At 45.4% G+C, this 27,113-nt stretch overlaps 1 protein-coding gene across 2 annotated transcripts in view; it reads right to left on the bottom strand.

Moving 5' to 3' along the window:
* The window catches only part of LOC127567529 (BCL2/adenovirus E1B 19 kDa protein-interacting protein 3-like), a 61,118-nt gene that overhangs the window by 31,843 nt on the left and 2,162 nt on the right, over positions 1–27,113 (bottom strand). For both annotated transcript variants that reach the window (XR_007955899.1, XM_052010540.1), the window contains exon 2: positions 3,644–3,806. Coding sequence is in view for 1 of the 2 variants with exons in the window: in XM_052010540.1 (XP_051866500.1) it covers positions 3,644–3,806 (163 nt within the window). In the remaining variant the exon portion in view is untranslated. The remainder of the gene's footprint in view (positions 1–3,643; positions 3,807–27,113) is intronic.

Genomic DNA, 27,113 nt, shown 5'->3' with positions numbered 1-27,113 from the left:
GCCTCCCTTCAGCCTCTGCCACTCCAGAGAAAACAATCCAAGTTTGTCCAACCTCTCCTTATAGCCGAGACCCTCTAAACCAGGCAGCATCCTGGTAAACTTCTTCTGCACACTCTCCAAAGCCTCCACATCCTCCCTGTAATGGGGTATCCAGAACTCCACACAATACTCCAAGTGCGGCCAAGGAATTTCTTCTCTCTTAAGACCTTCTGGGGTTCTTGACCCCAGGCAGCTGTGGTGGTCGTCGTTGAATATACTCAAGGAGACACAGCCATTTGAACTACAAGGACTTCCAAGGGGTTTGAGGAGAGAGTGGGAAAATGGTATTAAGACCAAGATTGGAACATCGAAGATCTCATTGAATGGCAGAGCAGTCTCAAGAGGTCGATTGTCTTATTCTTGTTCTTGGTTCTTTTCTTTATGTGTTCTACCCATCACAACAAGCCCAGCACCTACAGTCCTTCCACTTCCAGTTACACACAACAGGAGGGACATATTTATTAGTTTAGAGGAGATTAGCCCATGTGGGGTTAAATCAAGAGAATTATATTCCCTTGAGCATCACAGATTAAAAGGTTAATATAAAGTGAATATAAACTAAGATCACGAGGCAAGCAGTTGGGAAGAGGCACAACAGGGTGGCATAACCTTATAATTACGAATAGGCTATCTATGGGTTGTACGGTTAGGCACTTTCACACACAATAATTAGAGCTTTTAAGACCAAGACTGAATGAATGTAATAAAAGGCATCAAAGCAAACACACATATGTGGAACAAGCTGCCAGAGAAAGTGGTTGAGGCAGGTACAATTACAACATTTAAAGGACACTTGGACAGGTACATGGATAGCAGAGGTTCAGAGGAATATGGGCCAAACGCAGGCAAATGGGGCTAGCTTACGTGGGCATCTCGGTCAGCATGGACGAGTTGGGCCGAAGGGCCTGTTTCCGTGCTGTTAGACTCTATGACACACAAAAAAAATGCAGGAAGATCAAGAGGAAACTTGACTGGATTGAGAAGCTGAAGTGGTGCTGCCTCACAGATCCAGCCACCCAGGTTCAATCCTGACCTCAGGTGCTGTCTGCGTGGAGTTTGCACGTTCTCCCTGTGACTTGGCTTCTTCACACTTCCCAAAGACGTGCAGATTGGTAAGTTAATTGGCCACTGTAGATAGACTCCAGTGTATAAATGAGTGGTAGAATCCAGGGGGCGGGGGGGGGGGGGGGGACGCAGGGGGCTGGAGTTGTGAGAATGTGGGAAGACTAAAATGGGATTAGTGTAAATGGTATTGGTTTATTATTGTCACTTGTACCGAGGTACAGTGAAAAACATGTCTTGCATACCGATCGTACAGGTCAATTCATTACACAGCGCATTGAGGTAGTAACAATAACAGAATACAGAGTAAAATGTCACAGCTACAGGGAAGTGCATTGCAGGTAGACAATAAGGTGCAAGGTTTGATGGTCGACAATAATTCAGTGACCAAAGGGCCTGTTTACGTGCTGCATCGTTCCATGATTGGTAAATTGGCATTGAGGTAGTACAAGGGAAAGCAATAATAGGATGCAGAATATTGAGCTTTCAAGACCAAGACTGAATAAAAGTTACTGAGGATATCAAAGCAAACACGCAAAAAGCAGGTCGCTCCAGAGGAGAAGTTATTGGGTTGAAGAATTATGGAGCTCAATCATAGAGCTTTATGGCAGAGTATATTCAGCCCATCATGTCCAGAGGTTTCTAGATTCAGGCATTATGAGATGGAGAGAAATAACTTGCAGTGGGCCTTTGCTATAAAGGAGGTTATTTACAAAATAAGATGATGGTGAAGATGGAGAGAAACTTTACCACATCACCACAGGTCATTAAGGAGGGGCATCGTTGGATATCATCTAGGGAGATAGACCCTTGCAAAGCCGTGCTATTTGAGGCCGGGTCACACCAAGACAAGCTACAACCTCAGGGGAGCGAGCATTAAGGAAGCAAAGGTGAGGACATAACATTGGTAGAGACATCCAATAGGCAGGGACAAACTGGAGGGGACGAACAAACTAGGAAGTCTCCTTGCTGAGAGGGACTGCATCAGTACAGGCCCAGAGATAAAGCAGATGGAGTTCAATCCAGAGAAGTGTGAGGTGGTACACTTTGTACTCCGCCTTGGGAGTTTGTCCTTCCAAAGTTAATGGCAGGATTCTGGGTAGTGTGGAGGAGCAGAGGAATCTGGGGGTTCATATCCACAGATCCCTAAAAGTTGCCTCACAGGTGCATAGGGTAGATAAGAAAGCTTATCGGATGTTAGCATTCATAAGTCGTGGGATCGAGTTTAAGAGCTGCGAGGTAATGATGCAGGTCTACAAAACTCTGGTTAGACCACACTGTGTCCAGTTCCGGTCGCCTCATTATAGGAAGGATGTGGAAGCGTTGGAAAGGGTGCAGAGGAGATTTACCAGGATGCTGCCTGGTTTAGAGAGTATGCATTATGAGGAGAGACTAAGGGAGCTAGGACTTTACTCTTTGGAGAGAAGGAGGATGAGAGGAGACATGATAGAGGTATATAAAATATTAACGGGAACAGATAGAGTAGACAGCCAACACCTCTTTCCCAGGGCACCAATGCTCAATACAAGAGGGCATGGCTTTAAGGTAATGGATGGGAAGTTCAAGGGAGATATCAGATGAAGGTTTTTTACCCAGAGTGTGGTTGGGGCATGGAATGTGCTGCCTGGGGTGGTGGTGGAGGCAGGTACATTGGTCAAATTCAAGAGATTGCTAGATAAGCATATGGAGGAATTTAAAATAGAGGGATATGTGGGAGGAAGGGGTTAGATAGTCTTAGGCAAGGTTTAAAGGTCAGCACAACATTGTGGGCCGAAGGGCCTGGAGCAAGAGGCAAATCTCCCTTAACGAACTGAGCTACTGAGAATCATTAGGAACCAGCTACACAATATTTAGTTCAATGTTAACTTTCCTTATTTGGGTTCAATCACCAAAATCTTTCAGAAGTCCCACACCAACACACAATGCTCATGCATCCCTGGATCAGGGGACAGTATGCCTGAAAGCACATACCACCGGGCTCAAGAACAGCTTCTATCCCACCCTTATATGACTACTGAATGGTTCCCTGGTATCAATACCACTCACTTATAGAGTCTATCTACAGTGGCCAATCAACTTACCAACCTGCATGTCTTTGGGAAGTACGAGGAAACCAGGTCAGAGGGAGAACGTGCAAACTGCACACAGACAGCGCCGGAGGTCAGGATTGAACCTGGGTCGCTGGATCTGTGAGGCAGCACCACTTCAGCTTCTCAATCCAGTCAAGTTTCCTCTTGATCTTCCTGCATTTTTTCTGTCATAGAGTTATACAGCACGGAAACTCTTGACCTCACAATCTACTTTGTTATGACCTTGCACCTTTTTGTCTACCTGCACTGCGCTTTCTCTGTTGCTGTGACACTTTATTCCGCATTCTGTATTGTTTTACCCTGTACTACCTCAATGCACTGTGTAATGAAATGATCTGTATGAACGGTATGCAAGACAAGTTTTTCCACTGTACCTTCGTACAAGTGACAATAATAAACCAATTCCTAAATTCAATTCCAAATGAGAAGCGAAGCCAGCATTACGTAGTCACCTGTCACAATGGGAGCTTCCTCGCGAGCTGTTCCTTTCCGACTCGTGCTGTGCATCCAGCAGGATCTTCTCCATGTCTCCGTTGTGGATGGAACTGGAGGAAGGGACATGCTCCAGCACCCGCGAGCCACTCTGTTGACTGTAGTTCAGCTCCACCCACGAACCTGAAAGACGGAACAGTGGCGGGATAAGGTGAGCACACTCAGCATCACAGGTCACATCAACAGCTCGACGTTATGCAACTGTTCTTCAATTCAGGACAGGGGAAACAATTCAGTAACAAAGTTTCATCAATCCAAAAAGCATGCTGCAGTTGTATCACGGACACCAGCCTCCCCTCCTTGGACTCTGTCTTTACCTCTCGTTGTCTCGGCGAAGCAGCCAGCATAATCAAAGACCCCACCCACCCGGGTCATTCTCTCTTCTCTCCTCTTCCATCAGGTAGAAGATACAGGAGCCTGAGGGCACGTACCACCAGACTTGAGGACAGCTTCCACCCCACTGTGATAAGATGATTGAACGGTTCCCTTATACAATGAGATGGACTCTGACTTCACGATCCACCTTTTTGAGACCTTTCACCTTATTGCACTGCACTTTCTCTGTAGCTGTGACACTTTACTCTGTACTGTTATTGTTTTTACCTGTACTACCTCAATGCACTCTGTCCTAACTCAATGTAACTGCACTGTGTAATGAATTGATCTGTACGATCGGTATGCAAGACAAGTTTTTCCACTGTACCTCGGTACAAGTGACAATAATAAACCAATACCAATAAAACTCTGGTTAGGCCGGACTTTGTGTGTAGTTCTGGTCACCCCATTACGGGAAGGACGTGGAGGCTCTGGAGAGGGTGCAGAAGAGGTTCAGCAGGATGTTGCCCGGATTAGAGGGCACAAGCTACAAGGAGAGGTTGGACAAACTTAGGTTGCTTTCTCTGGAGTGTTGTAGGCTGAGGGGAGACCTGAAAGAAGTTTATAAAATTATGAGAAGCATGGACAAGGTAGACATAATCTTTTTCCCAGGGTAGAAAGATCAAATACCAGAGAGCATGCATTTAAGGTGAGGGGGGGAAAGTTTAAACGAGATGTGTGGGGCAAGGTTTTTTTCGTACACAGAGAGCGGTGGGTGCCTAGAATGCACTGTCAGGGGTGGTGGTGGAAGCAGATACGATAGAGGCATTTAATAGGCTTTTAGAAAGGCTCACGAATATGCGGGGAATGGAGGGATATGGACCATGTGCAGGCAGAAGGGATTAGTTTAAATTAGCATCATGCTCAGCACAGACATCATGGGCCGAAGGGCCTGTTCCTGTGCTGTACAATTCTATGTTCTACTGTAAGTTTTTTGGTGCAGTGTATTCCTATAGGTGGAGAGTAATACATTTGTTATAGTAAAAGATAAATTTGTAAACCGAAGATACATACCTCAAACTGTCAATGACGAAATAGCAAAAATTCACAAGTCGGTGTTGCTGTAGATTCACACAGCAGAGAAACAGACCCTTCGGCCCACCGAGTCTGTGCTGACCAACAAGCACCCGTTTACACTAACACTATTTTATTCTCTCCACTTTCCCATCAACTCTCCCCAGATTCTACACCTCCCACGCACTAGGGGTAATTTACAGCAGCCAGTTAACATAACAACCTACATCTTTGGGACGTGGGAGGAAACTGGAGCTCAGGGACACAGATAATGGAGCCATTGCCTCACAGTGCCAGAGACCCAGATTCAGATTAGTTTATTGTCACGTACACCAGAGTGCAATGAAATTCCTTGCTTACATGAAGCTCACAGGGTAAACAGTGCACATGGTAATAATAAATACCAGAATGAATACACTGAACAAGCACAAAAACAATGGAATGGTGCAAAGTGTAGAAATGCAAACTGAGGCAGTGTGAAAATAAATGCTGAAGTGATGATAACAGAAGAGGTAAAATTAAGGGGTCGAGAACATGGCAGCGCCACCAGGAAGGGGATAAGACATTCATGTGCCTGTCTAAGAGCCTCTTAAACCGCTCTATCTGCTTCCACCACCACCACCCTTGGCAGCACATTCCAGGCACCTATCATTCTGTGTGTAAAGAACTTGCCCTGCACATCTCATAGAACAGTACAGCACAGAACAGGCCCTTCGGCCCACAATGTTGTGCTGACATATCTTTTCCCTCCTACCTACAGAATGTCCATATCCGTCCATTTTCCTCTCATTCACATGCCCATCCAAGCCCCTCTTAAAAGCCCCCAATGAATTTGCCTCCAGCATCCTATCAGGCAATGCATTCCAGGCATCCACCACTCTCTCAGTAAAAAACGTACCCCTCATGTCTCTTCTGAACCCCCTCTCACCTTAAATGCATGCCCTCTGGTGTTGGATCACTCAATAATGGGAAAAAGATATTGCTTGTGCACCCTATCTATGCCCCACATAACCTTATACACTTCCAACAGATCATCCCTCAGCCTCCACCATTCCAGAGAGAAGAGCCCAAGTTTGTCCAGCCTCTCCTGATAGCACATGCCCTCTAATCCAGGCAGCATCGTGGGATGTGAGGGAGGTGATTGGTTCAGGAGTCCAATAGCAGTGGGGAAGAATCCCAACCTTTGGTGCTGTCTGTGTGGTGTTTGAATGTTCTTCCTGTAGTCACATATTTCCTCCAAGTGCCCTGGTTTCCTCCCGTATCCCAAAGACGCGCGGGTTGTTTGGTTAATTGGCTGCTGTAAATTACCCCTGGAGTGTGTAGGGGAGTGGTAGAATCTGAGGGGAGTGGATGGGAATGTGGAGATCAAGAAAAATGGGATTAATGTAGCGTGGTTGATGGTCAGGGTGAACTATGTGGTGCCTGGGCTGTATCTCCCCATGACTCTTTGACTGATACCCAGAGGAAATCCCTGCAGTCACAGGAAGACCATGTAGCCTCAACACAGGCAGTTTATACATCGGGAAATAGCAGGGCAAGAACACGCAACAAACCTTCACACTACATTCATGGAAGGGGGCCCCTTGGTCCATTGAACCCATAATGGATCCCAGTTAGAGCAATGCAGCTTATTGAAAGGCCTGGATAGAGTGGACTTGGAGATGATGTTTCCAGTAATGGGAGAGTCTAGGACCAGAGAGCGCCGCTCAGAATAAAAGAACATTGCTTCAGAACAGAGGTGAGGAGGAATTTCTTTAACCAGAGGGAGGTGAATCTGTGGAATCCATTGCCACAGACAGCCGTGCTGACCAAGTCATTGGGTGTATTTAAAGCGGAGGTTGATAAGTTCTTGATTAGTAAGGGCATCAAAGGTTACAGGTAGAAGGCAGGAGAATGGGGTTGAGATAGAATAATAAATTAGCCATGATCGAATGGTGGAGCAGATTCGATGGGCTGAATGGCCTAATTGTGCTCCTATGCCTTTTGGTCTTATTCCTCCTCACCAACCACAGGGAAGGGAATCTGCCATCTTTATCCAACCTGGACTTCACGCTATACCAGATTCACAACGTGGTTGACTCTTGACTGTGTCCTCATTCAGGGGCAATTAGGGATGGACAATAAATGCCAGCACTGCCACAGCCATCCACATCTGAAATCAAATAATTTAAAGGAAATCCACAGTCCCCCATCCTATACCGAGGATCACAGAGTTGTATTTCTGCACACTATTGGCCGGACTCAAGGGCCTGAGTTATACGGAGAGGTTGGGCAGGCTAGGACTTTATTCCTTGGAGCGTAGGAGAATGAGGGGTGATCTTATAGGGTGATCTTATAGAGGTGTACAAAGTCATGAGGGGCACAGACAGGGTGAATGCACACAGTCTTTTTCCCCAGGGAAAGGGAACCAAACACTAGAGGGCATAGGTTTAAGCTGAGAGAAGAGAGACTTAAAAGCAACCTGAGGGGTAACTTCTTCACACAGACGGTGGTGCATATATGGAACGAGCTGTCAGAGGAAGTGGTTGAGGCGGGTACAATAGCAACATTTAAAAGATACATGGATAGGAAAGGTTTAGGGAGACATGGGCCAACGCAAGCAAATGTGATTAGCATCTTGATCGGTGTGGACGAGTTGGGCCTAAGGGCCTGTTTCCGTGCTGTATTCCTGTCTCCTCCGCTGCATCTTCTCATCCCACCCCATGAACGACCATTTGCTAAACCATTAAATTCCTGAACCATGGAATGTGTCCAGTTCCCACCATTTTGCCACCTCCCTCCCCGCATTCCAAAGTGTCCTTAACAGCCTTTCTCTTGCATTCCTCTTGGAGATGGGAATTGCTGTCAAAGCCAAATGACTCAACTGCAATGTCCTATTTCTGTCCACTGACAATTCCTTCCCACAAGAGCAGTTGTGCTACGAGGCACGGAGCGTTGCAGAACAGGGCCGCTTTCCAATTGTTTCCTGATTAGGCAAAGCCACAGAACAATATAGCCAGAGGCAGCCACAGAGATTAGGTGGAATTTTTTCCCAGATGTCCATGAGTTTTTGGAACTCTCTTCCTTGCAGAACAGTGGAAGCAGAGTCTTTGAATATTTTTCAGACAGAGGTAGATAGAAACTTGATAAGCAAGAGAGTGAAAAGTTAAGCAAGAGAGTGAAAAGCTACCAGAGGTTAAGCAAAATTTGGAGTTGAGATTACAATGAGTTTGGCCATGATCTAATTAAATGACAGAGCAAACTCAATGGGCTGAACAGCCAACTCCCACTCCTAATTTGTATGTATTTTGGTAAATACTTGGCAAATTGTTTTATTATTTATTGTCTTGCGGGCTGCCCACAGAACACTCTGCGCAAAGATCCATTTCACTGTGTGTTTCAATGTACATGTGACGAATAAAGAAATCTTATTTTATGTAGAGGTACAGTGAACAACTTGTTTTGCATGCCATCCAGACAGATCATTTCACTTCAACAGTGCATTGAAGTAATACAAGGGAAAACAATAACAGAATGCAGAATAAAGTGTTACATAGAACAATAAAGCACAGTACAGGCCCTTCAGCCCACAATGTTGTGCCGACATTTAATCCTGCTCTAAGATCTATCCCTCCCACATAGCCCTCCACTGTTCTATCATTCATGTGGCTATTTAAGAGTCTCTTAAATGTCCCTAGTGTATCTGCCCCCACAACCTCTGCCAGCAGTGCGTTCCACACACCCACCACTCTCTGTGTAAAAAAAACTTACCATTGACATCCCCCTTATACCTTCCTCCAATCACCTTAAAATTATGCCCCCTCGTGTTAGCCATTTTCAGTCTGGGAAGAAGTCTCTGACGGTCCACTTGATCTACACCTCTCATCATCTTGTACACCTCTATCAAGTCACCTCTCATCCTCCTTCTCTCCAAAGAGAAAAGCCCTAGCTGGCTCAACGTATCCTCACAAGACATGCTCTCCAATCCAGGCAGCATCCTGGTAAATCTCCTCTGCACCCTCTCTAAAGCTTCCACATCCTTCCTACAATGAGGCCACCAGAACTGAAATCAATACTCCAAGTGTGGTCTGACCAGAGTTTTATAGAGCTGCAACATTACCTTGTGGCTCTTGAACTCAATACCCCAACTAATGAAGGCCAACACACCATATGCCTTCTTAACAACCCTATCAACCTGTGCGGCAACCTTGAGGGATCTATGGACATGGACCCCAAGATCCTTCTATTCCTCCACACTGCTAAGAGTCTTGCCCTTAACCTTGTATTCTGCCTTCAAATTTGATCTTCCAAAGTGTATCACTTCACACTTTTCTGGGTTGAACTCTATCTGCCACTTCTCAGCCCAGTCCTGCATCCTGTCAATGTCCTGTTGTAACCTACAGCACCTAATACACTATCCACAACAACACCAACCTTGGTATCATCGGCAAACTTACTAACCCACCCTTCCACATCCTCATCCAAGTCATTTATAAAAATCACAAAGAGCAGGGTCCCAGAACAGATCCCTGCAGAACACCACTAGTCACCGACCTCCAGGCAGAATGCGCTCCATCTACCACCACCCTGTCTTCTATGGGCGAGCCAATTCTGAATCCACACAGTCAAGATTCCCTGGATCCCATGCCTCCTGACTTTCTGAATGAGCCTTCCACAAGGAACCTTATCAAACGCTTTACTAAAATCCGCGTACACCACATCCACTGCTCTACCTTCATCAATGTGCTTTGTCACATCCTCAAATTTAATCAGGCTCGTGAGGCACGACCTGCCCCGCACAAAGCCACGCTGACCGTCCCTAATCAGCCTATGCTTCTCCAAATGCCCATAAATCCTGTCTCTAAGAATCTTCTCCAGTAATTTGCCCACCACTGAAGTAAGACTCACTGGCCTGTAATTCCCAGGGTTATCCCTCCCGCCCTTTCTTTTACAGAGAAAGTGCAGTGCAGGTAGACAATAAGGCGCAAGCCCATAACAAGATAGACTCTTGACTTTGTGAGGTCAAGAGTCCATCTTATCGTACTAAGGAACCATTCAATAGTCTTATCACAGTGGGATAGAAGCTGTCCTTGAGCCTGGTGGCACATGCTTTCTGCCCGATAGAAGTGGGGAGAAGAGAGAATGCCCAGGGTGGGAGGGGTCTTTGCTTATGCTGGCTACTTTACCAAAGCAGCGAGAAGAGTCCATGGAGGGGACATTTGGTGCAAATGTTTGTTTGCACCAAAGTCAGGTCCTTTTTGTGGGAGGACTCTTTCTTGAAAAAAAACTGCTAACTCCTGAAGGATAAAGGCAGAGGGTCTTCCAAGCACTCGGCTACTCATACAGCGACACACAAAGGGTGCCATGCTTATTCTGGATGTGCATGCTGGATGCCTCTGGTTTCTCCTCACACAGGCCAAAATGGGCATCACATTTTCTTCCAGGAACATACATACTCTTCCTGCGCACAGTAATAGGGTCCTGGTAATTCCCAAGAGTTATGCATACTAATTAAAATACTGTGCAGTTTGATCATTTAGTTGAAGCAGCAGTTGTTCTGGCAAGGTGGCTCACCCACTTCTGAATATGTCAAACAACACGTCATCCCATTATAGGAAGGATGTGGAAGCTTTGGAGAGGATGCAGAAGAGGTTTACCAGGATGCTGCCTGGAGTAGAGAGCATGTGCTCTAAGGAGAGGTTAGACAAATTTGGGTTGTTTTCTCTGGAGCAGCAGAGGCTGCGGGGAGACCTGACAGAAGTTTATCTTAGAAGATAGATAGCCAGCATCTTTTCCCCAGGGTCAAAATGTCTAATACTAGAGGGTACGCGTTTAAGGTGAGGGGGCTAAGTTCAAAGGAGATGTGCAGGGCAAGTTTTTTTTAAAACAGAGTGGTGGGTGCCTGGAACGGTGATGCCAGGGGTGGTGATGGTGGCAAATTCGATGGGGCCATTTAAAAGGTTCTTAGATAGGCACATGAATGTGCCAAGAATGCAGGAATATAGACATTATGTAGGCAGAAGGGACTAGTTTAGTTAGGTGTGTAATTTGTTCAGCACAACGTCATGGGCCAAAGGGCCTGTTCTTGTGCTGTACTGTTCTATGCTCTTAGGTAATAGCTAAAATTTGGCCCATTAATTAATAGCTGATGTGTTTAAAGCCACTCAGCTGCCAAGAAATTGATTAAAAATTCTGCCCATACCTGTTTCAGATTAGTTCCAGCTTAATCTTCTGACAAAATGTCACTGTGCCCCACCTTCAACATGTTGGGATTCAGTTCCTCCGGTTGTTCAGTATTTGCGTGTTGAAATACATCACTGATCCTTCATTGTCACTGCAGCTCCCTCCTCAACCAGGAGGACTGCAGCTGTTCAAGAAGGCAGCTCGCCGCCACCATTCCAAGATCCCAACCATCCAGGCCATGCCATCTTCTTGCAGCTGCCATCGGGCAGGGGGTACAGAAGCCTGAAGTCCCACACCACCAGGTTCAAGAACAGCTACTTCCCTTCAACCATTCAGTTCTTGAACCAACCTGCACAACCCTAATCACTATCTCAGTAAAGACTAAGATCTTTATTAGTCACATGTACATTGAAACACACAGTGAAATACATCTTTCGTGTAGAGTGTTCTGGGGCAGCCCGCAAGTGTCGCCACGCTTCTGGCACCAACGTAGCATGCCCACAGCTTCCTAACCCCTACGTCTTTGGAATGTGGGAGGAAACTGGAGCACCCAGAGTAAACCCACGCAGACACGGGGAGAACATACAAAGTCCTTACAGACAGTGGCCGGAACGGAACCTGGGTCGCTGGCGCTGTAATAGTGTTACATTAACCGCAACACTACCGCACAGGTGCAATGAAAAACCAGCCTCTACCACTTCCCCCGTCAGCTCGTTACTTTTACCCACCACCCTACGTGTGAAAAGCGTGCCCCGCAGATCCCCTTTAAATCTTTCCCCTCTCACCTTAAACCTATGCCCTCTAGTTTTAGACTCCCCTCCTCTGGGGAAAAAGACTAAGCCCATCTATCTTATCCATGCACCTCATGATTTTATAAACCTCACCCCTCAGTCTCCTTCACACCAGGGAAAAAAAGCCCAGCCCATCCAGTCTCTCCTAACTCAGGCCCTCCAGTCCAATCTCCTCCAGGACATTGTGCCGGCAGAAGAGATTAGTCTGGTTAGGCATTTAACTACTGTTTAATTAGCTCAGCACAATGTCATGGGCTGAAGGGCCTATTCCTGTACTATACTGTTCCATGTTCTTACTGAAAAATTTATTATGCTATTGTGTAACAATTAACAGCATGCTATATATTAATAGGAATAAAATCCAATGGTCCATAAAATCTGCCAATCCAACACCACAAACGTCCCAAGAATGCTGGATTATCGGAGTTTTATTGTACACAGCTGAGTGTGCCCAAGCCTACTGAGTGACAGATGGTTTCACATCTGTAACTATACTCTGATACTGGGCTCCAAGTGCAGCACTGTGGCACAGCCCAGTTTTCCTGGACTTCTCTGCGATAACCCGGGGAAAATCATCTCTCCAATCCCAACCTTGTGCCCAGTCAGAGACCCCACTGATTGCAATGGGGACTCTAGATCTGTGGATGAGGAGACAAAGGGATATGCAAGTCACCTTTCACTTAAAAATTCTTAATTTACTCCAAGAGTTTTAAATATACTAACTTTATTTTCTTTTAAAAAGTTCCTTTTTAATAATTTACTTCAGGCGTTGGAGGCTGAGGGGAGACCTGATAGAACATAGAACGCTACAGCACAGTACAGGCCCTTCAGCCCACAAATGTTGTGCCGACATTTTATCCTGCTCTAAGATCTATCTAACCCTTCCCTCCCACATAGCCCCCGATATTTCTACCATTCATGCATCTTCCTTTTCCCTTCCCTTTCTGGACTGTTAATTGAAGTTTATAAAATTATGAGAGGTATAGAAAGGGTGGACAATGCCTTTCCCAGGGTAGAAATGTCAAATACCAGAGGGCATAGCTCCAAGGTGAGAGGGGGGAAAATTTAAAGGAGATGTGCAGGGCAACTTTTTTTTAAATTACGCACAGAGAGGGGTAGATGCTTGAAAAGTGCTGGCACGGGTGATGGTGGAAGCAGATACCATAGTGGCATTTAAAAGGCATATAGACAGACACGTGTACATGAAGGGAGTGGAGGGATATGGATCATGTGCAGGCAGATGGGATGTTTAATTTGGCATCATGGTTAGCAGAGAAGTTGTGGGCCGAAGGGCCTGTTCCTGTGCTGTACTGTTCTACGTTCATTTCCCCAATAGTATTTAAATCCTGTGAACAAAATTAGGGAATCTAACATCTTTTATTGAGAATAATTCTTTTAATCCCATCTTTCTAAAATAAAACGTGTTCCACTGTCAGGTTAGATTTGATCTTTCTGGACTGTTAATGAAGGTCCTTGCATTACTGACTCTAATGAAACCCTCACACTAGCAAATGACGACACAGAGATGTGAGTAAAAGTGACAGTAAAGCTGCAGCACCACACTCTAATTAATTCCTTTAAATAATATTTTGGAAACATTTTCCACATGGGATCCCCACCATAATTGATAATAACCCGTTTTCTTCTTAAATGTCATAACCTTTTCATTTTGGAGCTCTTCGGCATAATTTGTGTTAAGCAAAACTTTGGCCTCTGCAATTTGGGTTTCACAGAGCCACAGAAATGTACAGCCTGGTAACAGGCTCTTTGGCGCATCTCATCCATGCTGACCGTAATGTCTATCTACACTATTCCCATTTTCCAGCATTTGGCCTCTATCCCCCTACACCCTTCTTTTCCAAAAAAGATAATTTTATCTGCATTCACCACCTTCTCCGGCAACTATTTCCAGATATTCACAACGCTCCATATGAAAAATTTACCCCTCAGACCCCCATTTTAAATGTTCCCCCTCTCTCCTTAAACCTGTGCCCTCCAGTTCTAGACTCCCCAGCCCTGGGATAAAGACTCTTTCTATCCTACCCACGTTCCTACGCCTCCTCCATCCTGGTATCCAGTTCCATTCCAGGGAGCATCTGGTGAATCTCTTCTGCACTCCCCTTATTGCTACCACATCCTTCCTGTAACGTGGCAACTAGAACTGTACACAATACTCTTCATATGGTTGAACCAATATTTTGCACAACTGGAATTGTTTCAGTGTGGAAAGTTGTGGTTGTTTCCTTGCATTTTATTTGCAAACTTTCTAACATTCACTTCCACTTACTTCGATAGAGTCAAAGTTTGGTACTGGATTACAATGCGGACATGCTAGTACATGGGACTTAACGTGACTGAGGATGAATGTTAGCCCAATTTCTTTGTTCAGACATGATGAACTTCCAGGGAAGCACTAACAAACTTCTACAGATGAAGGCAACATCCATTATCAAAGATTCCCACCATCTGGGCCATGCCATCTTCTCGCAGCTACCATCGGGCAGGAGCTACAGGAGCCTGAAGTCCCACACCACCAGGTTCAAGAACAGTAACTTCCCTTCAACCATTTGGTTCTTGAACCAACCAGCAAAACCCTAATCACTATAGTTTAGCAACACTATGACCACTTTGCACTACAATGGACTTTTTTTCTAATTGTGTAATTTCTTGTAAAAATTGTGTATAATATGTTTTTCTTGTGACTACTGCTTATCTGGTGTTATGTGCCTGCAATGCGACTGCAAGTTTTTCATTGTACCTGTGCATACATGTACTTATACACGTGCTTGTGCATATGACTTTAATTTCGATCTTGGTGTGCTCAAAATGTATGGTTTTAATCCTTTATTTCTGTGGCTAATTATGCAGATTCTTTGCTCAGTGCAATGGAAACAATGGCTGTGTTTATTTACTGTTGTAGCTAAGGTATTGGACATCTCAGAACTATACACAGTATTCTTAAAAGGGAAAATAGAGATTTCTCAATAGCGAAATGCAATAACATAGCAAAACAATAACAGAACATCCTAACAACATGCCTAAGCTAGTTGGATTTGGACACCGAGATGTTAAACCAAATCCCAGGGGCAGTTCTAAAACAGGAAGCCTCTTCCTACAGCCACAGACAACAGTTAACTCCCCAACCAGTACCACCGGGCACTCTCACCTCCTTGCTGTGTAAATTGATTGCCTTGATTCCTACTTTATCACAGTGACAACACTTTAAGAAGTGCTTCATTGACTCCAGGGAGTCTTAGAACTTCCCGTGGTTATGGAATACAAGTTGTTTTGAGTTTTTTTTCCACCCCCTCCACATAATGTGATGTGGTCCCATCACGATGAAAATACAGGTGACAACAAGCTGCAAAAACGAGTAAATATTATCGAACATAGAACAGTACAGCACAGAACAGGCCCTTCGGCCCACAATGTTGCACCTAAATAACAATACCTCCTACCTACAGAATGCGCATATCCCTCCACTTTCCCCTCATTTATGTGCCCATCCAAGCCCCTCTTAAAAGCCCACAATGAATTTGCCTCCGCCACCCTATCAGGCAACACATTCCAAGCATCCATCACTCTCTCAGCAAAAAATGTACCCTCCACGTCTGTTCTGAACCTACCTCCTTTCACCTTAAGTGCATGCCCTCTGGTATTGGATCGCTCAATAATGGGGAAAAAGATATTGCTTGTCCACCCTATCTATGCACCTCATAATTTTATACACTTCCAACAGATCACCCCTCAGCATCTGCCACTCCAGAGAAAAGAGCCCAAGTTTGTCCAGCCTCTCCTGGTAGCACATGCCCTCCAAGCCAGGCAGCATCCTAGTAAACCTCCTCTGCACCCTCTCTAAAGCCTCGACGTCCTTCCTATAGGCAAGGTGAGCAGAATTGCATGCAATACTCTAAATGCAGCCTAACCAGAGTTGGGCCACATTTCTCAGGACAGAGCAAGTAGTAGAGTATGCAGCCAGTCATGCAAATCTTCCTTAATGCTAGCACAGAAACAAACAGCCTGTCAATACACTACTCTTTTCACTGGATGCAAAAGAGAATTTTATTTGCCTGCCTGGAGTGTCTCAGGAAGCTGTTCAGTTCCTGTTCTCCTGGCTCCCAATGCCTGCCTCTTCTTTCTCAAGATGAGCAGCACAGTGGCACAACCTATAGAGCCGCTGCCTCACACCACTGGAGACCCGGGGTTCAAACCTGACCTCCAGTCCTGCCTCTGGGGAGGTTGCATGTTCTCCCTGTGACTGCGTGTGTTTCCTTCAGGTGCTCTGGTTTCTTTCCACATCCCAAAGATGTGCAGGTTGGCAGGTTAATTGTTCACTGTAAATTACCCCTAATATGTAGACAAGTGTGTGTATTTAAATTGTACAAGACATTGGTGAGGCTGCACTTGGAGTATTGCGTTCAGTTTGGTCACCTGCTACAGGAAAGATGCCATTAAGTTGAAAAGAGTGCAGAGGAGATTTACAAAGATATTGCCAGGACTCGAGGGACTGAGTTATAGGAACAAGCAAGGACTTTATTCATTGGAGCGTAGGAGAATGAGGGGTGACCTTCCAACATAGGAAACTCAAGCCTCTGGCAGCTCACTTGAGCAATCCCACTCTCCATTAGTTTCTACTTGTTACCTATACATCTTCCCACATTCTATGAACATCCCTCAGATTCTCCTACTCACCTACACTAGGGGCAATTTACAGTGGCTAATTAACCTACCATCACGTCTTTGGAACTTGGGAGGAAACCCGAGCACCTGGAGGAAACCCATGTGGTCACAGGGAGAACATGCATTCTCTACACAGACAGTGCCGGAGGTCAGGATTGAACCTGGATCGCTGGATACAGATTTCCTTCCCTGTGAGACATTCAGGAACCACGTCTTTTTTCTCTCCCCAAGTCATCGGGTAGTTTTGAGACAGGCTTTTCCTTCCCATTTTCAAACATTAATAGAAATTCCTCTGGTGAGACCAGGTGAACGCTTAGACACAGTGGGTTCAATCGGCAATAGAAGCAGATCCTAGAGGCACCTGGATGCACTCGGAGTGGAGAATAGAGCCAGTTCTATTATAGAACATAGGGCACGGTAGTGCAGAGGGCAGGCACGGTAGTGTAGCGTTAGTGTAACGCTTTACAGCGCCAGCGACCCGGGTTCAATTCTGGCCGCTGTCTGTAAGGAGTTTGTACGTTCTCCGTGTCTGCGTGGGTTTCCTCCGGGTGCTCCGGATTCCTCCCACATTCCAAAGACGTACAGTTTAGGAAGCTGTGGGCATGCTATGTTGGCGCCGAAAGTGTGGTGACACTTGCGGGCTGCCCCCAAACCACTACGCAAAAAGATGCATTTCACTGTGTGTTTCGACATACATATGACTAATAAAGATATCTTATCTCTTAGAACACCACAGCACAGTACAGGCCCTTCGGCCCACAATGTTGTGCCGACATTTTATCCTGCTCAAAGATCTATGTTACCCATCGCCCCCCCATTGATAAAACAGGGACATGGGATTGATGGATAAACTCAGAGGGTCAGTCTAGGAAATGATGGGAGAAATGTCCTCCTGTGATGCTCCAAGGCTCTGCAAATTTGCTGGGATCTTGCTGTGCCCAGATTAATTTGGCTATACAGACAACCCCCAAATAAGAGGGGTGGGGGGTTGTAATCCCAGAAAACTGTCTGTATTGTAACGTTCCGTAACACAAACCTGTGCATGCATCAAGAAATGAGAGCTGAAATTAAAATACAATTCAACACAAATTCCATGAGAGTAAATTTTATTCCTTACCCCAGATTTTTGGGTAGTTATTTGCAAATTCCATCAGGGAAAACTCTTATTACCCAAACATCTGTAATTGGAGTGGGGGGAGGGGTGGGGTCACTTGTACAGGAGCAGTCACTGCATCTCAAACTAACTTGCTTTGCAAGGAACTCAGCAGGTCAGGCAGCACCTGTGGAGGGCAATAGACAGTCGACATTTCGGGTTGAGACCCTTCTCCTGGACGGGGCTGCCGGTTCTTTCTGTTGAAGAGAAACAAAGGACTGCAGATGCTGGAGTATCAGGATGAAAAACATGATGATGCTGGAGGAACTCAGCAGGCCAGGCAGCATCCGTGGAGAAAAGTAGGCGGTCAACGTTTCGGGTCAGGACCCTTTTCTATCTTCAGAAGGGGAAGCCCAATATATAGGAGGGAAAAGCAGAGCAATGATAGGTGGACAAAAGAGGGGAGGCGGGGTGGGCACAAGGTGGTGATAGGTAGATGCACGTAAGAGATAGTGATAGGCAGGTGCGGGGGAGGAGGGGAGAGCAGATCCACCGGCAGATGGGTCCAAGGTAAAAAAAGGTTGGAAAAAAAAGGCTAGAAAAAGGGAAGAGGAGCATGGTGGGGGGGGAAGGGCGGAGGGGAAAAAAAGAGGGGGAATTACCTAAAGTGGGGGAATTCAATGTTCATGCCTTTCGTTCTGTTGATTGCTTTGCAAGAAGCTACTTGAAACTTTTCTGCAAGATGTGATGTAAAATATAGATTAAACTTTTTTTTTAATGTTAAGTCTATGCTGGTGATATTATAGAGTCATACAGCATGGAAACAGGCCCTTCGGTCCAACTCGTCTATGCCGACCAAGACGTCTATCTGAGCTAAGTCCCATTTGCCTGCGTTTGGCCCATATCCCTCTAGGCTTTCTCTATCTTGATAGAGAAGGAGGATGAGAGGTGACTTGATAGAGGTGTACAAGATGATAAGAGGCATAGATCAAGTGGACAGTCAGAGACTTTTTCCCAGGGCAACAATGGCTAACATGAGGGGGCATAATTTTAAGGTGATTGGAGGAAGGTATAAGGGGGATGTTAGAGGCAAGTTTTTTTTTAAAAACAGAGTGGTGGGTGCATGGAACGCACTGCTGGCAAAGGTTGTGGGGCAGATACATTAGGGACATTTAAGAGACTCTTAGATAGACACATGAATGATAGAGAAATGGAGGGCTATGTGGGAGGGAAGGGTGAGATAGATCTTGGAGCAGGATAAAATGTCGGCACAACATCGTGGGCCGAAGGGCCTGTACTGTGCTGAAATGTTCTATTCATTTGCCCATCCTCATGTCTTTTAAATGTTACAATTGTACCCAGCTCTACCACTTCCTCTGGCAGCTTGTTCCATATATCATCATCATCCGTGTAGAGAAAGTTGCTCCTCTGGTCCCTTTTAAGTCTTTCCTCCTCATGTCAAAGCTAGCCCTCTAGTTTTAGACTGCCCTACCCTAGGAATAAGATTGTGGCCACCCATCCTATCTACACCCCTCATGATTTTATACACCTCCATAAGGTCACCCCTCAACCTCGTGTGCTCCGGGAAGGTGGGGGGGGGGGGGGGGGGGGTGGGAGAGAAAATTCCCAGCCTATCAAGTCTCTCCTTATAACTCAAGCTCTCTACCCCCACTAACATTCTTGTGAATCTTTTCTGCATCCTTAATTAACATCCTTCCTACAGCAGGGTGACCAGAACTGCCAACAATACACTAAGTGTGGGCTCACCAACAACTTGTACAGTTGTAACATGACATCCCAATATCCGTGTGTATTTAAGGAAATAGGTTAGGGATCTTTTAAAAAAAATCTTACTCAATATTTCAGATGTGGGCATCACTAGTAATGCCCAGTATTTATCACCCATCCCAAATTGCCATTGGAAAAATTTCTAAATGAATGGAGAAACTACCTACAGTAGCAAGGAGGTCTGTGACTAGAGGAGGTAGCTTCAATTTTTCTTTTATCATAGAATCATAGAACAGTACAGCACATTACAGGCCCTTTGGCCCACAATGTTGCGCCGTCCTTTCAACCTCGCCTAAGACCTTCCTCCCACATATCCCTCTATTTTAATTTCCTCCATATGCTTATCTAGTAATCTCTTAAATTTGACCAATGTTTCTGCCTCCACCACTGCCCCAAGCAGCGCATTCCATGCCCCAACCACACTCGGGGTAAAAAACCTTCCTCTGCTATCTCCCTTGAACTTCCCACCCATTACTTTAAAGCCATGCCCTCTTGTATTGAGCATTTGTGCCCTAGGAAACAGACGTTGGCTGTCTACTCTATGTATTCCTCTTAATATTTTGTACACCCCTATCATGACTCCTCTCATCCTCCTCCTCTCCAAAGAATAAAGCCCTAGCTCCCTTAGTCTCTCCTCATAATGCATACTCTCTAAACCAGGCAGCATCCTGGTAAATCTCCTCTGCACCCTCTCCAACACCTCCACATCCTTCCTATAATGAGGCGACCAGAACTGGACACAGTACTCCAAGTGTGGCCTAACCAGAGTTTTGTAGAGCTGCATCATTACCTCACGGTTCTTAAACTCGATCCCTCTACTTATGAATACTAACATTCCATATGCTTTACTAACTACCCTATCCAGCTTAGCTCTGAAGTTTACCTTTCAGGATCTGATGTCACTGGCAAGGCCAGCATTTAATGCCCATCTTTAATTACCCTCGAGAAGGTGGGGGTGAGCCCCCTCCTTGAACTGTTGCAGTCCTTCCGGTGAAGGTGGTCCCACAGTGCGGCTGGGGAGGGAGTTCCAGGATTAAACCCAGCTGTACCCTTTCAAGTCAGGATGGTGTGCAGCTTAGAGGGGAACCTGTAGGTGGTGGTGTTCCATGCATCAGTTCTCCTTGTCCGTCTCGGTGGCGGAGGTTACAAGTTTGGACGGTGCCGTCAGAGTAGACTGGGTGAATAACTGCAAGTATTTTGTAGACAGTACACAGTGCAGACACTGTGTGCCAGTGTTGGAGGGAAAGAATGTTTAGGGACATGGATGGGGTGCCAGTCCATCCAGCTGCTTAGCTCTGGATGCTGTCGAATAAGAGTATTGTTGGAGCTGGACGCATTGGCACTGGTGAAATAGTGCGATCTCCGACAACCAATGTCATTGGAATTGCATCACCGATGTTAATTAAGACTATTAATACTGCTGAGCTAAGAGCCATTTGCACAAATGATGTCACTGGCACTCACACACTTTTGAGTAAATACATTTCAAATATAGCCAAAGTGAAAAGCAGTGTTGTTGAAGCTCCTGGTAAATCTTAACACCTCTTTCCTTTCAAAAACAAGGACAAAACTGGCGACAACAACATATTTACATTTTGCCTTTGAAGGAATGAGACTTCCAAACCACTCAGTGGAGCAAAACTTATCATTGTGCCATTAGAGAGAAGGTAACCAAATGTTCAATAAAATAAATGAGCTTTCAGAAGCATCATAAAAGGAGAAGAGATTGAGTGAAGGGGATTCTTGAGCACGGGGCCTTGTGGAAGAGCACAGTGCTCCGGGGGGTGGAGTGCGGGGTTAGCTGGTCCGCCTGCCACAGGGCATCTTTCACTTCTGGCAGGGTGACACAGTGACCTAGTGAGTAGAGCCACTGCCTCACAGCAGGAGAGGAGGTGCAGTTGCCAGAAATCTGAAGTGAAGGTGCTGAAAATACCCAGCATATCAGGTAGCAGCTGTGGAGGGAGAAACACCAAGTTCAGACACAAACAGGAAAGTCTGGCTATCTGAAATTGTCAAATTCAAATATTGAGCCCCAAGAACTGGGGCCATTTTCTCAAAGAAAGGGAAGGTGGAGAATTTAGACTTAAGGGGAGAGGTAGAGAAACCATTTCCATTTCTGGGGAGATTAGAACTGGTTTCATAAATACAGGTGACCCACACAGTATGGCTGTCCAAGTTATTGACATCCACCCTTGGAGAATTCACAAATCACTACCCAAAATTTGAGATGGAATAAAATTCGCCCTCACAGACTGTGTGTGTGTGTGTGTGTGTGTGTGTGTGTGTGTGTGTGTGTGTGTGTGTGTGTGTGTGTGTGGGGGGGGGGGGGAAGGAGTAAATAAATCACAACAAATTTTTTTATTCCCCCCCACTTGCTTTTCTTTGACACATGCGCAGATGACACAGTCTGCAGTTACGGAAAATCGGGACATGCACCATTTTCTCGAAATGCAATGGCCTGAAACGCAGGGGTCGCCTGTATAAGTAGAAGTTTTTAAACATTTTTCAGATTTAGCCAATCGAAATGCAAGAAACACACCCCAAGGCCATTTTGCTGTTGTGGTGGTGATAGACATCATCCATACAAAATTAACATTTTCATCTCATACACAAAAAGATCTCCCAATCTATCTCGTCATGGCCCTTGCACTTTTTTTGTCTACCTGCACCGTACTTTCTCTGCAACTGTAACACTATATTCTGCATTCTATTTTCCCTTTTAGGACTCGATGTACTTAAATATGGAATGATCTGTCTGGATGTCATGCAAACAAGATTTTTGTTTCCACTGCATCTCAATACATGTGACAATAATAAACTAATTCCAGTTCCATCCATTTTGCTTTAAGAATGTGGCACTTGATTATAGACTATTGAACAATCCCAGTTGTTTGTGGGATGCTCTGGGCATAAAGACAATTGTAAACTTTGAACATGCTTGTGTTGTTACCAAGTTCAGGTTAGTTGCGTTTGTGGAGATTGAAAGTTGATTAATCTCTTGACTATTGTTGTTATTAATGAAAAATACACAGTTTTCTGAATATCAATTAAAAATGCAAAAGCCACTCCTGAACCGAACCAAAAATGAAAACTTCAAGCTCCAAATGATAAGATCATCAGCTCATCCAATTGGGAATTTTTTTCCTTGCTAGAGAGTTACGAGAACATGGAATGCTCCACTAGTGGGAAAGACAGAGGCAAAGAAGGAACTTAAAGGCACTTAAAACATTAGCTCAATTAGTCCATAAGAAATAGGAGCAGAATTAGGTCATTCGGCCCATTGAGTCTGCTCTGCCATTTGATCATGGCTTTTCATCCCCATTCTCCTGCCTCCTCCCTGTAGCCCTTAACCCCCTTACCGATCAAGAACCCATCAACCTCTGCCTTAATCTTTACCCAATGACTTGGCCGCCACAGCCCTCTGTGGCAATGAATTCCACAGATTCACCACCCTCTGGCTGAAGAAATTCCTCTTCATCTCAGTTCTAAAGGGACATCCCTTTATTCTGAGGCTGTGCCCTCAGATCCGAGACTCTCCTGCTAATGGAAACATCCTCTCCACATCCACTCTATCCAGGCCTTTCAGTATCCGGTCGGTTTCAATGAGATCCCCCCCTCATCCTTCTGAACTCCATCGAGCACAGGCCCAGAGACAATAACAGAGGAAGGAATAAACACATCTGCTAATGGAGCAGGGTAAAGAAAGCTCATGCGGACCACAGGTTGGGTTGAAGGTCCTCTGTGCTCCAACTTTTTAAACGTTGAATTAAGCTCTTCCTGGGTAGTGACCCATGCACTGATCAGTGCCGGCTCCTCTTAGAAGGGTGGAGAGTTGGGAGAGCACTGAACACGTGGAAGAGGGAGAACCAATGTGAAGTCATTTTCACAAACCTTCAAGCTCCAGGCATCAAGATGGTTGGCAATCCAGGGGAAAGATTAGTTTGGGTGGTGGGAGAGCAAGATCCAATGCATGGCTTGAGCCAAATCACATTGTCATACAGCACAGACACTGGCCCTTTGACCACTGATTCCACACTGACCATCAAGCACTCCCCACACTCCCATCAAATCCCCCTGGATTCTACCACTCACCCTGGACAATTTACAGGGGCCAGTTAACCCACCAACATGCACGTCTTTGGGATGAGGGAGGAAACCCATGCAGTCACAGGGAGAACGTGCAAACTCCACACAGACAGCACCCGAGGTCAGGATCGAACCTGGGTCGCTGGAGCCGTGAGGGAGCTGAAGCTGTGAGGGCTGTACCAGCTGCATGACCGTCCTGCCCTCTTGTTTAACCTCTGATGGATTATACATCTCAGACTAGTGTCATCCAAAACACAGGGACAGAGGTTCATTTACAAAATCAGCCTGATAAATCCCCAGGATCAGGAACTGAAAGAGAAGTCTCCAGCTGCAGTGTATTATTAATGTGATAGCCACAGAGTGAGCAACAGAGAGCTCAGACAGCATTGTAAAACTCAAATAAGTGCCATGAGCAATAACTGTTGGAAAGATTAGGGGCCGAGAAGAGGGGAGCTTAATCTTTACCTCTACAAAAAAGATGGTTGAACAAGTGATGGGCTCAGCCAGTTCCATCACGGGTACAGCTCTCCCCACCATCGAGGATGTCAACAAGAGGCGATGTCTCAGGAAGGCGACATCCATCAGCAGGGACCCCCACCATCCGGGCCGTGCCCTCTTCTCGATGCTGCCATCAGGCAGGAGGTACAGGAGCCTGAAGACCCACACCTCAAGGTTCAACAACAGCTCTTCCCCACTGCCATCGGGTTCTTAAACCAACCTGAAAAACCTTAACGCTACTTCGGACTAAATTTTATTTCTCCCTCTCAATCTTGCACTAGTGTTTATTTCTGTTGTTTATGTATAATTTACACATGTGCAAAATAATTTATGTTAAGTTTGTGTTAATTTATGTTTGTCTTCATCTTGCAATGTACTATGCTGTTGCTGCAAAAAGCTAATTTTCATGGCATTTATACCCTGTGTACATATGCCCATGACAGTAATAAACTTGAACTTGAAAGAGGGCCTGATCACAGGAAGGCACTTCACCTTATTGAATTGAAATAGCAACTCAGGCTAGATTGTCTAGAGTGTCCAAGGAAAGATTAGCACAAAGTACACTGGGTAGATGCCATCCTACAAATCTTGATGAAAGCCCCCACAGGATCTTGCAGCACACAAGGAGGCCATTCAGCCCAGTACATCTGGTCTGACCCTTTGAAAATGATCCAATGCAGCCCACTTCCCACCGCTCTTCAAGTCTTTCTTTCACAATTCCCTTTTCAACACACCATGTACAAATGGTACATCACCTATCTGTCACACTCCCCCATTGTAATCAAAACAACAGCAGTCATTTATAATTTACACCAAGTTTTCCACAAAAACTGAAACATCTTTTAACTGACACAGGAACCAACCACACATCAAAAATAACTACAGGGCTCTGACCTGAATGAGTAATTAGAACTGATCTCACCCACTGCTTACTTAATATTTATTAGAGTTTGTTATTTTATCAAAACAATGCTTCATATTAGCACAAGAAATAAATGTTTTGTGCATTTAGTGGCCTAATTTCTGATGTACCATGGGTAGCCTCAGTTTTTGTCATGGAAAATGTGTACCTAAATCACAAATGATACATTTGCAGAGAATTATGGAAAAATTGACCCACAGAGAATGAAGCCCTTGTCACCAATGCTACACATGTGCACACAAGACTGTAAACAGGGTTGTATAAAGAGAACAGTCACCACTCAGTACATGCAGTTCATCGATACTGCAGCACCGATTACTGAGTGGAAGCAGGAGGATCAGTACTGTGATGTTGTTCTCTCAATCCTGACCAATACTGGAAGTGACAATGATAAAGGCTGTAGATGCTCCTGAAAAGTAGGGCAACGGGACCTGTTCAAAATAAGTTAAAACCTGTCATTTTAGAAAGTCAAAGTCAGGAATGCAACCCCAATGGTTAAATTTAACTTTAACCATGACGACTACCACAGAATAACTGCCAACATACAGCACCTTGCAGTGCTGCATTTTGTCACACACATCACCAGCTCTGATGGACAGAAGAGCTCAACACCTCCATTTGGAGTCCAGGAGCCTTAAACCCAGGGCAGCACAGTGGAACAGGCAGTAGAGCTGCTGCCTCACATCTCTCGAGACCCGGGTTCGATTCTGACTTAGGGTGCTGTCTGGGTGGAGTTTACAGACCCTGTGACTGCGTGGGTTTCCTCCAGGTGCTCCAGTTTCTTCTCGCTTCCCAAAGACATGCAGGTTGGTAGGTCAATTGTCCACTTTAAAACACATTTGGACAGGTACATGGATAGGAAAGGTATGTGGGTCAAACAGAGACAAATGCGACTGGCTTATATGGGCATCTTGGTCAGCATGGATAAGTTGGGCTGAAAGACCTGTTTCCATGGCGCATACACAACTCTATGACTGTAGTGTGTAGGCGAGTGGTACAATCTGGGGGGAGTTGATGGGAGAGTGATAGATGAGGGAAAATTACTGGGGGCATGAAATTTCTCTGTGAGCCAGCATTGACTCATCGGACTAAAATGGTCTCTTTGCTTGTCATTAGGAAATATGGAAACCTAACTCTGCCATGGGAACAGCTTTATCAGACAGATTGACCACTGTTCAAGTTGCCAGCTCACCTCCATCTTCTGAGGACAGGTAATAAACAGCATTCCTGGCACAGACATCCCATAAAAAAAATATATAATGGAAGGTCAACCAAGTCACATGTTGCGTGAGGTAAGCCTCAAATTTACCTGCACCTTCCAATCACTTCCTGCTAAAGTGTAACAGAAAGTAATGTTCGTGGATATAGAGCGAGTCAGATTGTTATACAATTAGTTTTGTAAGGACTTACAACTGGCAAGCACTTGGGGCAATGTGATTACTGTCTGCACGGTTTCCCAATATCCCAGCCCAGCAACTGAAGGTTCATCCTCACAAAGACAGCTTGCACTCACGTGCGTCACATCACTGGTTATTGTACAAGTTAGTTGTGTGCGGCCCAACCACCTGGTCCACTGCAGCTCCAACTACAGCCACAGTCCAGTAGGTAGCACACCTTTCTCTCATTCCTGGAATGAAAGTTGCCCCATCACAAGTGGATGAAGAAATTAGATCTACATTCTTTGGAGCTTAGAACAAGGGGTGATCTTACAGAAACGTGCAAGGTCCTCAGAGACCACGACAGAGTAGATGTCATTTCCACACCAGTGGGAGAGTCTCAAATGAGGGAATATAGAGTCAGAGTTATACAGCATGGAAATAGGCCCTTCAGCCCAACTCGTCCATGCTGACAAAGTTGTTTAACTGAGCTAGTCCCACTTGTCTGCATTTGGCCCATATCCCTCCGTATCCAAATGTCTTTTAAATATTGTAATTGTACCCCTCCTCTACCACTTCTTCTCACAGCCCATTCCATTTACTCACCAACCTCTTGTGAGAAACAGCTGCCTCATCAGGTCCCTT

The sequence above is a fragment of the Pristis pectinata genome, chromosome 2 (genome assembly GCF_009764475.1).
Source record: "Pristis pectinata isolate sPriPec2 chromosome 2, sPriPec2.1.pri, whole genome shotgun sequence".
Classification (NCBI taxonomy): domain Eukaryota; kingdom Metazoa; phylum Chordata; class Chondrichthyes; order Rhinopristiformes; family Pristidae; genus Pristis; species Pristis pectinata.
The sequence above is the reverse complement of the archived record's forward strand: the minus strand, read 5'-3'. Positions and strand labels throughout refer to the sequence as shown.